Source organism: Oncorhynchus mykiss, chromosome 15, assembly GCF_057628025.1.
Source record: "Oncorhynchus mykiss isolate SJ-2025 chromosome 15, ASM5762802v1, whole genome shotgun sequence".
NCBI lineage: Eukaryota > Metazoa > Chordata > Actinopteri > Salmoniformes > Salmonidae > Oncorhynchus > Oncorhynchus mykiss.
Window position 1 is genome coordinate 14,191,206 of NC_143036.1, and position 12,752 is coordinate 14,203,957.

The 12,752-nt window shown below is 48.0% G+C and overlaps 1 protein-coding gene across 44 annotated transcripts in view; it reads right to left on the reverse strand.

The window, feature by feature from the left end:
* tnikb (TRAF2 and NCK interacting kinase b) overlaps positions 1 to 12,752 on the reverse strand; it is an 85,389-nt gene that overhangs the window by 11,868 nt on the left and 60,769 nt on the right. For 15 of the 44 annotated variants that reach the window (XM_090199275.1, XM_090199294.1, XM_090199277.1 and 12 more), the window contains 9 exons: positions 9,777 to 9,859; positions 9,591 to 9,614; positions 8,747 to 8,931; positions 8,559 to 8,661; positions 8,040 to 8,180; positions 3,404 to 3,515; positions 1,066 to 1,236; positions 844 to 987; positions 97 to 231 (listed from right to left, as the gene is read on the reverse strand). In XM_090199275.1, the coding sequence (XP_090055401.1) occupies positions 97 to 231; positions 844 to 987; positions 1,066 to 1,236; positions 3,404 to 3,515; positions 8,040 to 8,180; positions 8,559 to 8,661; positions 8,747 to 8,931; positions 9,591 to 9,614; positions 9,777 to 9,859 (1,098 nt within the window). The remainder of the gene's footprint in view (positions 1 to 96; positions 232 to 843; positions 988 to 1,065; positions 1,237 to 3,403; positions 3,516 to 8,039; positions 8,181 to 8,558; positions 8,662 to 8,746; positions 8,932 to 9,590; positions 9,615 to 9,776; positions 9,860 to 12,752) is intronic. The other 29 variants (XM_090199283.1, XM_090199281.1, XM_090199303.1 and 26 more) reach the window with 3 other exon arrangements.

Below are 12,752 nucleotides of genomic sequence, written 5' to 3' on the forward strand. Positions count from 1 at the left end.
AGGCTTTAGCTCAATGGGCTAATGCAACACACAGGTTTAAACTTCACCCAGCCACCACCACCTCCGGGACGCACGCGCGCGCACACACACACGTACCAACTTTGTAGTGCACACAGCCCTCCAGCTCTCCTACAGTGACCCAGCCCTGCTTCTTCTCCACCTCGGGGTCGTTGTGTAATATCCTGTTCCTCAGCCAGGACAGGTAGTACACACGCAACTTATTCTTCTTCCCTGGAGGAGAGAGAGAGAGGGGGAGAGGGGGAGGGGAGAGGAGAGAGAGGCCAGGGGAGAGAGAGGGGAGAGGGAGGAGAGAGGGGAGAGGGAGGAGAGAGGGAGGAGAGAGGGGAGAGGGAGGAGAGAGGGGAGATGGAGGGGAGAGGGGAGAGGGAGAGGAGAGGGGAGAGGGGAGAGGAGAGAGTGGCCAGGGGAGAGAGAGGGGAGGGAGGAGAGAGGAGAGAGGGGAGGGATTAGAAGAGAGAGGGGAAAGGAGAAGAGGGAGGAGGGAAAGGAGAAGAGGGAGGAGAGAGGGGAGAAGAGAGAGAGGGAGTAGAAGAGAGAGGGGAAAGGAGAAGAGGGAGGAGAGAGGGGAGAAGAGAGAGGGGAGGGAGTAGAAGAGAGAGGGGAAAGGAGAAGAGGGAGGAGAGAGGGAAAAGTCTTCAGCCTGTTAGCTCTTTGAGAGTGATCTTCCAATCTGAACAAAGCATTGCTACAGGCCTCGAGTTGTTCAGAAAACACAAGTCTGCCTTTTGAGCCCGGACAGTCAAAACCACAACACTCGGCTCCGATGGAGCTCCAGAACCGTTTGGTAAGGTCCGATTGTGTTTAAGTAGCAGTCAGTCCTACCTGATATGGTGACTAGGACGTTGAGGCCCTCCAGAACATCCATCTGTTGGAAGCGTCGGCGGTTGATCAGGTTATAGACCTTCCCCTGACCACTACGGTCCAGCAACATCAGACCGTTCTCTGTCCCCACCAGCAGGTTCACACCTAGACACACACAAATAATAAAACACACACAATAGCACAATGTGTGTGTATATGTACTCTATAGTTTAAGTCTCTTACCCCAGAGAGCAGCACACAGTATCTCAGAGTTGAAGCGCTTCTTGTATTTGCGTATCTCAGGCGTGTCGCTGTGAGGTCGTATGTTGGTCGGGTTCACGTTGACCACGCTGATCTTTCTGGCCTCGTTCAGTCTAGCCTGCTCCTGAAGCAGCAGCTCGTTCACAAAGTGGGCTGCAACCACAAGGTAACATTACACTAACGTTCACATAACCAAACTTACAACCACAGAACAACCTTAAAACATAAAGAAACATTTGTACAACCCACTGATTCCTAAGCAATTCACTGGCAAGAGGAGCTTGAGCAAGAAGCCATTGGTGATAGCTACTTCTATAAAGGAACATTTGACTTACTATGACTGTGATATGTGGTTGTCTCACCTAGCTATCTTAAAGCTAGAGTCCTTAATTTAAACATTAACACAGTGGCCTCTGTTTCGGTAAAAAGCTGCGTGATGGGCCTGGAGAAATGTAACCAATCTCAAATTCATAGACAGAGCTATGGATGCAAAGACTGACCATCTGTGATATCAACATTACAGTTCTAACCATGTTTTGAGGCTATACAGTGTTTGATTACATTTACATTGTTTAGTAACATTGGAGTAAAACAAGCTTACAGTGCAAGTATTCAGACCCCTTCACCTTTTCCACATTGTTACGTCACAGCCTTATTCTAAAATGAATAAAATAAAATAAAACATTCTCCTCATTCTACACACAATACCCTATAAGGACAAAGCGAAAACAGATTTTTTTTAAATGTTTGCACATTTATTAAAAATGAAATCGGACCCTTTGCTGTGAGACTCGAAATTGACCTCTGGTGCATCCCGTTTCCATTTTTCACCCTTGATGTTTCTACAACTTGATTGGATTCCACCTGTGGTAAATTCAGTTGATTGGACATGATTTGGAAAGGCACACACCTGCCTATATAAAAGGTCCCACAGTTGACAGTGCATGTCAGAGCAAAAACCAAGACATGAGGTCGAAGGAATTGTCTGTAGAACTCTGAGACAGGATTGTGTCAAGGCACAGATCTGTAGAAGGGGTATCAAAAATATGTTTGCAGCATTGAAGGTCCCCAAGAACATAGTGGCCTCAATCATTCTTAAATGGAGGAAGTTTGGAATCACCTCTTCCTAGAGCTGTCCGCCCGGCCAAACTGAGCAATCGGGGGAGAAGGGCCTTGGTCAGGGAGGTGAAAAAAGAACCCGATTGTCACTCTGATAGAGTTCCATAGGTCCTCTGTGGAGATGAGAGAACGTTCCAGAAGGACAACCATCCCTGCAGCTGGTAGAGTGGCCAGACGGAAGCCACTCCTCAGTAAAAGGCACATGACAGCCGCTTGGAGTTTGCCTAAAGGCAACTAAAGGACTTTCAGACCATGAGAAACAAGATTCTCTGGTCTGATGAAAGCAAGATTGAACTCTTTGGCCTGAATGCCAAGCGTAATGTCTGGAGGAAACCTGGCACCATCCCTACGGTGAAGCATGGTGGTGGCAGCATCATGCTGTGGGGATGTTTTTCAGCGGCAGGGACTTTGAGACTAGTCAGGATCGAGGGAAAGATGAACGGAGCAAAGTACAGAGTTTCTTGATAAAAACCTGCTGCAGAGAGCTCAGGACCTCAATCTGGGGAGAAGGTTCACCTTCCAACTGCACAACAACCCTAAGCACACAACCAAGACATTGCAGGATTGGCCAGAGCCCGGACCTGAACTCGATCGAACATCTCTGGAGAGACCTGAAAATAGCTGTGCTGCGTCGCTCCCCATCCAACCTGATAGAGCTTGAGAGGATCTGCAGATAAGAATGGGAGAAACTCCCCAAATACAGGTGTGCCAAGCTTGTAGCATCATACCCAAGAAGACTTGTAATCGCTGCCAAAGGTGTTTCAACAAAGTACTGAGTAAAGGGTCTGAATAGTTTTTAATTTTTAATACATTTGTAATAAATGCGAACATTTCTAAAAAAATGTTTTTGTTTTGTCTTTATAGGGTATTGTGTGTAGATTGATGAGGGAAAAAAACAATTGAATCCATTTTAGAATAAGGCTGTAACGTAACAAAATGTGGAAAAAGTGAAGGGGTCTGAATACTTTACGAATGCACTGTATATTTTGGGTTCTGATGAGGTACGACAGTTGAACTAAGCTCATGAGGCATAAGTTATATTCTTCAAGAATCTATATTGTATCATTCATTTCTAAGTTTAAAGAAATATGGATGTAACAACCAAGGATTCTAGCTTTAGGATGAAGGAACTAACTAACTGTAAGTCACTCTGGATAAGAGCGTCTGCTAAATGACTCAAATGTAAAGATAACAGACTCACCGGACGCAGAGTTTTCATCATCATCATCATCCTCAGTGGGGGAGGTTCCGTAGACTCGTGGATCAACGAATGGCGTGAAGGAGGAGGACTTGGAGCCACTGCCCATGCCGTACTGCCAATCAGAGAGAGGGTTGGGATCAGTGCCTCAGAGCATCAGGTCTCAGAGGTATCCCAGACCACGTGATCTGACCAGGAAAAACTACAGGCCCCAATTTCTGTCCTTTGAGTTAACAGGTAACCAGGTGGGAGGGTTTTCAGCATAATCTAACACAGTGGTCACCAACCAGTTGATTGGTATCTTCATAGCATTCCTAGTCGATCACCAAGCATTTCTGTGGAAAAGCCAACGATAAAGGCTTGCACAAATTTTTTTAAATCCGTATTGCGCTGTTGGCGGTAGATGCACTTGATTCAGTAGGTGCACTTGATTCAGTAGGTGCACTTGATTAATTTAACCTTTGTATCAAATAAGATGTTATGGACACATACACATGGTTAGCAGATGTTATGGACACATACACATGGTTAGCAGATGTTAATGTGAGTGTAGCGGATTCTTGTGCTTCTAGTTCCCGACAGTGCAGTAATATATAACAAGTAATCTAACAATTTCCAACAACTACCTTATACACACATCTAAAGGGATGGAATAAGAATATGTACAAAACCACATATGGATGAGCGATGACCGAGCGGCATAGGCAAGGTGCCATAGACGGTATAAGGTACAGTATATACATGTGAGATGAGTAATGTAAGATATGTTAACATTATTAAAGTGGCATTATTTAAAGTGACGAGTGATCTACTTATTAAAGTGGCCAGTTATTTGAATCTCTATTAAGGCAGCAGCCTCTCTGAGTTAGTGATTGCTGTTAAGCAGTCTGATGGCCTTGAGATTGAAAAACATCTTCTATCTCTCTGTCCCAGCTTTGATGCACCTGTACTGACCTCGCCTTCTGGATGATAGCGGGGTGAACAGGCAGTGACTCGGGTGGTTGTTGTCCTTGATGATCATTTTGGCCTTCCTGTGACATCGGGTAATGTAGGTGTCTTGGAAGGCAGGTAGTTTGCCCACGGTGATTCGTTGTGCAGACCGCACCACCCTCTGGAGAGCAGACTGACAGGATGCTCTCGATTGTGCATCTGAAAAAGTTTGTCAGGGTTTTAGGTGACAAGCCAAATTTCTTCAGCCTCCTGAGGTTGAAGAGGCGCTGTTGCTTCTTCTTCACCACACTGTCTGTGTGGGTGGACCAGTTCAGTTTGTCTGTGATGTGTATGCCGAGGAACTTAAAACTTTGCACCTTCTCCACTGCTGTCCCTTCGATGTGGATAGGGGGTGCTCCCTCAGCTGTTTCCTGAAGTCCACGATCATCTCCTTGGTTTTGTTGATGTTGAGTGAGAGGTTGTTTTCCTGACACCACACTCCGAGTGGCCTCACCTCCTCCCTAGAGGCTGTCTCGTCATTGTTGGAAATCAAGCCCACTACTGTTGTGTCATATGCAAACTTGATGATTGAGTTGGAGGTGTGCGTGGCCACGCAGTCATGGGTCAACAGGGAGTACAGGAGGGAGCTGAGCACGCACCCTTGTGGGGCCCAAGTGTTGATGGTCACTTTTAGTGGAGATGTTGTTACCTACCTTCACCACCTGGGGGCGGCCCATCAGAAAGTCCAGGACCCAATTGCACAGGACGAGGTTGAGACCCAGGGCCTCCAGCTTAATAATGAGCTTGGAGGGTACTATGGTGTTGAATGCTGAGCTGTAGTCAATGAACAGCATTCTTACATAGGTATTCCTCTTGTCCAGATGGGATAGGGCAGTGGGCAGTGTGATGGCGATTGTTGGGGCGGTATGCAAACTGAAGTGGGTCTAGGGTGGCCGGTAAGGTGGAGGCGATATCATCCTTGACTAGTCTCTCAAAGCACTTTGTGGTGACAGAAGTGAGTGCTACGGGCGATAGTAATTTAGTTCAGTTATCTTTGCCTTCTTGGGTACAGGAACAATGGTGGCCGTCTTGAAGCATGTGGGGACAGCAGACTGCGATGGGGAGCGATTGAATATGTCCGTAAACACACCAGCCAGCTGGTCTGCACATGCTCTGAGGGCGCGGCTAGGGATTGCGTCTGGGCCAGCACAGCAGCTTTGCGAGAGTTAACACGTTTAAATGTCTTACTCACATCAGCCATGGAGAAGGAGAGGGGGTGGCACAGTTCTTGTTAGCGGGCCGCGATGGTGGCGTTGTATTATCCTCAAAGCGGGCAAAGAAGGTGTTTAGTTTGTCTAGAAGCGAGACGTCGGTGTCCGTGACGTGGCTGGTTTTCTTTTTGTAGTCTGTGATTTCCTGTAGACCCCGCCACATAGGTCTCGTGTCTGAGCAGTTGAATTGGGACTGTACTTTGTCCCTATACCGACATTTTGCTTATTTGTTTGCCTTGCTGAAGGAATAACTACACTGTTTATATTCTGCCATATTCCCAGTCATCTTTCCATGGTTAAATTTGGTGGATCGCGCTTTCAGTTTTGTCTCCATCCACAGTTTCTGGTTAGGGTAGGTTAATAGTCACAGTGGGTACATCTCCAATGCACTTCCTTATAAACTCACTCACCGAGTCAGCGTATAGATCGATGTTATTCTCTGAGGCTCTCTCAGACCGACGTTGAATGATCCTAGTCACGGGTATATCCTGTTTGAGTTTCTGCCTATAAGACGGTAGGAGCAAGATGGAGTCGTGGTCGAATTTGCCAAAGGGAGGGCGAGGGAGGGCCTTGTATGCATCGCGGAAGTTAGGGGGAAAAAATGCACCTTTATAATAAAGCATTACATGCATAATCACATTTGCGATCACTTTTGAGAATGGTGTTTTCCCGCTAAGTGATTGCATTTTGGAACCTTTGCGCTTCTAGCCTTCTACCGTGTGCACATTGCTGTACTTAGAATGTAAAGAAATAGAAAATACGTTCTGATCTGTTGCATCAGCCTCATTGCTATTAAACGTTTTTTAGATTCTAGTGGTTGTATTCATTTGGGATCTATCGCATCCCACAACTGTCCCAGACTATGCTTGGAATATTTTTCTCTCGCACAGAAGGACAAGTTGACCAATAGAACAGGTCAACTTTTGTACTATGTGGGATAGTAGTAGTCAATAGTAGATTGACATAGACTAGTGCTTTTGCTGTTCGTTAGGCCTACTCACCTTGTTGGGTGACGAAAAGTAAATGTGGACAGTTCTTCCAACATCTTCAATGAGCGCCTTGGAAATCGATAAGGACATACGCACTTGTGTCCCCGACGTGTCTGTCTTCACTTGTATCCTGTGAGAAGGACCGATTACATGACGGGCATTGGCTAAACTGAATTGAGATATCTGAGAGAGCCATGTGAGTGAAAGGTGCTACGGAGCACGCAGCTGGGAGAAGAGAATTTGTATTATTATTTTCAGCCCAAGGGCACAATGGCCACTGGCCGCTAAAGGCATGGATTTTTATAGGGAGCATTACGGGCTCATTACTGGGAAATTCAAGTTATTATCAAGTGCTTCTCAAATTGTGAATGAGAGACTGATGAAGTGTGTGCAGCCTGCACCAAAAAAAAAGCTGAGCTCATGCCTTTCATGTGACTTTTTTCAAATCATCATTAGAGTCGCATCATGCAGCCTTAGAATGGATTAAAAAACATATAGCCCAACATTTGCATATCACAACTAAAGTTGCATAAATAACTGGCATAGCCAGATCAGGGCCTAACATAAGGACGACTCAGAGTATGCTATTTTTCTGAAATAGACTACATTTTCTTCATATAATGTTTCTTTAGACCTGCCTAAAATAAATAATGGATATATTGTGATGGTGACAATACTAAAATGATTTAAAAACTTTTTTTCTCAAAAGTTATTCGTGGAAGCCAGTAGATGCTAAACATGTTTATGTTAATTAACGGTCAACTAGTGAGACCGGCAGTTATTTGCTTGACAATCACCGGCTGACAAAATTTCATGACCGCCATTGCACTAATCTTGACTCAGAAAAGGTTGGTGATCATTGCTCTAACGGGTTGCCAGAGTGGAAAGTGTGTTGAGCAACATTAGACTTGGTTTGCCATGCGCACACAACATGCAGGAGAGAGGAGAGCATGTGACCATCAGCAGCAAAGGAAGAGAATGGATGGGAGAAATTGATATGGATTAGGGTGGGTTTAGTCTCAAGAACCAAACAGACTAGGTTTTCAAGTCAAACTAGAGGGAAGGGTGAGTGTTTCTTCTTCTTCAGTTTTAGGATGCAGAGAGAACACAAGGGAACAGAGGCAATGGGCTCAGGTGTAGGGTTCTGTGTGCAGTGAGGTTGTGTGTAGATGACTAGCATGTAGGGGGGTTGTGTGTAGATGACTAGCATGTAGGGGGGTTGTGTGTAGATGACTAGCATGTAGGGGGGTTGTGTGTAGATGACTAGCATGTAGGGGGGTTGTGTGTAGATGACTAGCATGTAGGGGGGTTGTGTGTAGATGACTAGCATGTAAGGGGGTTGTGTGTAGATGACTAGCATGTAGGGGGGTTGTGTGTAGATGACTAGCATGTAAGGGTATAGGGTGCAAGGTCGCAAGCAGTTGGGGTGTAGGGGTCTAGTGAACCTACTTCGGAGTGGCTGCGCCCAGAGCCATTGCCAGGGGAGACCAGGGGGGAAGGGCTTTGCTGCACCAGATCGGGCAGATTGGCGTTGCCGAAGAAACCGTTGCTGTCAGCGAGAGCGGAGCTCCGCCTCCTGTCCCCATAGGTCTGGAACAGAGAGAGAGTGAGGGGCACTCTAGGCACTGATCTAAGGTCAGATTAATGTATTTCCTTGTGATGGGTAGGATTTGGGAAGGGTAAGCGGATTCTAGATTTGAGGTTGAGGTAAGGTTGGAATCTAATGGTTAAGGTTAGGTTTAAGGGGTTCATCTGGATCTGTGGTTAAGGGGTACATTCTGCCCCTGATATGGAAGGTGGGTGAACCCAGAGGACTGAAGAAGCAGAGTAACAACTGGTGACAATGCAGAGACGAACACGCACACACAGCACACCCACGAGCTGAGTGCATGCCTGGATGCTGGGTGTTGAGTTGTGTATGAAGCGGGCAGTGTGGAGCCCTGGGGTCAGGGATTGAAGGTGACTGACCTCTCTCATCATCAGGGAGCTGTCTTGGGAACTGTTGCCGTGGGAATCATCATGTCCTCCCATCACACCGTACGACTCACCTCCACTCTGCCCTGCAGCCGGCCTGACACACACAAGTTTAAAATATATAGCTAAAATGCTGACACACACTCACTTTGTAATACACACACTTTCTAACACACACTCACATGATGCGTGGGATGTCGCTGACAGACACAGAGCCGTCGTTACTTCTTCCCCCTCCCTCCTCTCCGTCCTCGTCGCTCTGTGACTCATCACTGGACGAGGAGTAGTCCGTCACCTTGACGGGCGGGCGGTTAGGTTCCTCCCCCTGGCGCAGCTCCCTCAGCTCCTTGGCCAGAGCCGTCAGGTCCTGGAGGTCAGAGGTCAGGAGAGGGTATTATAAAAAGGTCAGTACTCACGCGGTGGATGCGGTAGCAGTTGCATTGATTCATGGGCAATATTTTATTGGCACAATGTTTTACACATACATGTTTCAGCCGTTAACTAATTCCCCAGAGCGTGAGTGAGGAACAATGAGGCTTCAGTCAGGAAAGGTCAGGAAAGGTCACTAATAGAGGGGTTAGAGGTCAGGGGTTAGAGGTCAGGGGTTAGAGGTCATCACACAGCTCCAATGCTCCCCAGTCTGCCTCTTTCAAACGGCACAGGTAGAGCAGGACAGGTGAGCTAAAGGAGAAAGGGGCGTGCACGTGAAAAGAGGGGACTGTGTGTACATGAGCGTGTACGTGGAGGTCAATAGATATCTTACCAACTCCTCCTGGTTGATCCAGAGAGGTGGAGAAAAAGAGGGTCAATAAGAGAGAAAGAGGGAGAGAGGTGAAACTATCACTATTGCAGGGAGAGACAAACCTTTTGTACTCATCAGAGAGATTGAGAGTGGGAGGGAGAGAGTGGGAGGGTGAGTGAGTGTGAACGAGTGAGTGAATACCTGGATGGGTGAATGAGTGAAAGAGCCAGAGAGTGAATGATTGAGAGAGATATGGAGAAAGGGTGAAGAGAAATGCCACTAACCTCATCTACAGCTCTCTTATAGCTCTAAACAGGATGGAGAGAAACGCAGAGAGGAAAGAGGAGGTAGAGAATAAAACAGGAATGTGGGAGGAAAAAAGAGAAGATGAAAGAGATAAGACATGGATTGGTGTGTTCAGAGAAGAAAATGAGTTGTGTGTTTCTCTCTGTGTGTGTGTACACACTCACTGCGGGCCTGCTAGGTCGTGTCAGTGTCACATCTCTGTTCTCTTCTTTGGTCTCCTGGGGCGGCGCCATAGACCCCTCCGCCCCTGTCAACCAATCACATCACTGCTCAGTAAATAGTCAACTAATCACATATCTGTCTGTATAGTCTTAAAAGCTGAAACCTTTATAGTAGCACACATGGGAATCTGTGGGTTTCTCAAAATGCATACTACCGTGCTCCGAGCACGCAAATTGGAGAACAGGAGGGTTGGAGTATGAGTCCAAATCAAAGTATGGGAAACAGAACCATGTAGGGCACTTCGAATGTGTACTCCGTTTGTACATATTTTTAAGCATGCATCGATGCAAGCTTCAATGGAAAGTATACACAGGAATATGACGCAACCACGTAAAAAAAACAACGCAACATTTCTTGAAATAAATGGCAGCCATTATTTGAGCTGAAGCGAGAGAAAATCCACTCAGACTTCAGAATGAAATGTTGCCTATTGACATCTCATATGTTGCATGACTACAATATTTTATCTTAATAAATACATGCTGTGTTCATTTTGCCATATTTACCTGCCTACAATACCCACTGTAGAGTGTGTAAATCGCAAACCTATAGTAAGTCAATACGGCTGAATGGCTAGCTACTATTGTTAGCTAGCCAGATAGCCATGAAGAATTGTTAGCTAACTAGCTACCCATCCACAAATAATTGACATCTTCCCATTAGTTTTCTGTAATTTTTTCTTGTTAAACTATCTGGTTTGCTACATTCTTACAATTCACATATAGCTGATAGTTATGAAGTAAAATGTTTTCTTTGTGTATATATTGTTTCGTCTCTATTGCCATTGTCCTGGCTGGAAGAAGGTTCAGTGAATGGGGAGGTGCAGTGTGAGGTAATACAGTGGGGGGAGATGCAGCGTGAGGAAATACAGTGGGGGGAGATGCAGCGTGAGGTAATACAGTGGGGGGAAATGCAGCGTGAGGAAATACAGTGGGGGGGAGGTGCAGTGTGAGGTAATACAGTAGGGGGAGGTGCAGCGTGAGGAAATACAGTGGGGGGAGATGCAGCGTAAAGAAATACAGTGGGGGGAGGTGCAGCGTGAGGTAATACAGTGGGGGGAGTGTGCAGCGTGAGGTAATACAGTGGGGAGGAGGTGCAGCGTGAGTTAATACAGTGGGGGGAGGTGCAGCGTGAGGTAATACAGTAGGGGGAGGTGCAGCGTGAGGTAATACAGTGGAGGGAGGTGCAGTGTGAGGTAATACAGTAGGGGAAGGTGCAGCGTGAGGTAATACAGTGGGGGGAGTGTGCAGCGTGAGGTAATACAGTAGGGGGAGGTGCAGCGTGAGGTAATACAGTGGGGGGAGTGTGCAGCGTGAGGAAATACAGTGGGGGGAGGTGCAGCGTGAGGTAATACAGTGGGGGGAGGTGCAGCGTGAGGTAATACAGTGGGGGGAGGTGCAGCGTGAGGTAATACAGTGGGGGGGGGAGGTGCAGCGTGAGGTAATACAGTAGGGGGAGGTGCAGCGTGAGGTAATACAGTGGGCGGGAGGTGCAGCATGAGGTAATACAGTAGGGGGAGGTGCAGCGTGAGGTAATAAAGTGGGGGGGAGGTGCAGCGTGAGGTAATACAGTGGAGGGAGGTGCAGCGTGAGGTAATACAGTAGGGGGAGGTGCAGCGTGAGGTAATACAGTAGGGGGAGGTGCAGCGTGAGGTAATACAGTGGGGGGAGTGTGCAGCGTGAGGTAATACAGTAGGGGGAGGTGCAGCGTGAGGTAATACAGTGGGGGGAGGTGCAGCGTGAGGTAATACAATGGGGGGAGGTGCAGCGTGAGGTAATACAGTGGGGGGAGGTGCAGCGTGAGGTAATACAGTGGGGGGAGGTGAAGCGTGAGGTAATACAGTGGGGGGGAGGTGCAGCGTGAGGTAATACAGTAGGGGGAGGTGCAGCGTGAGGTAATACAGTGGGGGGGAGGTGCAGCATGAGGTAATACAGTAGGGGGAGGTGCAGCGTGAGGTAATAAAGTGGGGGGGAGGTGCAGCGTGAGGTAATACAGTGGAGGGAGGTGCAGCGTGAGGTAATACAGTAGGGGGAGTGTGCAGCGTGAGGTAATACAGTGGGGGGAGTGTGCAGCGTGAGGTAATACAGTAGGGGGAGGTGCAGCGTGAGGTAATACAGTGGGGGGAGTGTGCAGCGTGAGGAAATACAGTGGGGGGAGGTGCAGCGTGAGGTAATACAATGGGGGGAGGTGCAGCGTGAGGTAATACAGTGGGGGGAGGTGCAGCGTGAGGTAATACAGTGGGGGGAGGTGAAGCGTGAGGTAATACAGTGGGGGGAGGTGCAGTGTGAGGTAATACAATGGGGGGAGGTGCAGCGTGAGGTAATACAGTAGGGGGAGGTGTAGCGTGAGGTAATACAGTAGGGGGAGGTGCAGCGTGAGGTAATACAGTGGGGGGAGGTGCAGCGTGAGGTAATACAGTGGCGGGAGGTGCAGCGTGAGGTAATACAGTGGGGGGAGGTGCAGCGTCAGGTAATACAATGGGGGGAGGTGCAGCGTGAGGTAATACAGTGGGGGGAGGTGCAGCGTGAGGTAATACAGTGGGGGGGAGGAAATACAGTAGGGGAGGAGCAGCGTGAGGTAATACAGTGGGGGGAGTGTGCAGCGTGAGGTAATACAGTGGGGGGAGTGTGCAGCGTGAGGTAATACAGTGGGGGGAGTGTGCAGCGTGAGGTAATACAGTAGGGGGAGGTGCAGCGTGAGGTAATACAGTGGGGGGAGGTGCAGCGTGAGGTAATACAGTGGGGGGGAGGTGCAGCGTGAGGTAATACAGTGGGGGGGAGGTGCAGCGTGAGGTAATACAGTGGGGGGAGTGTGCAGCGTGAGGTAAAACAGTGGGGGGAGGTGCAGCGTGAGGTAATACAGTAGGGGGAGGTGCAGCGTGAGGTAATACAGTGGGGGGAGTGTGCAGCGTGAGGTAA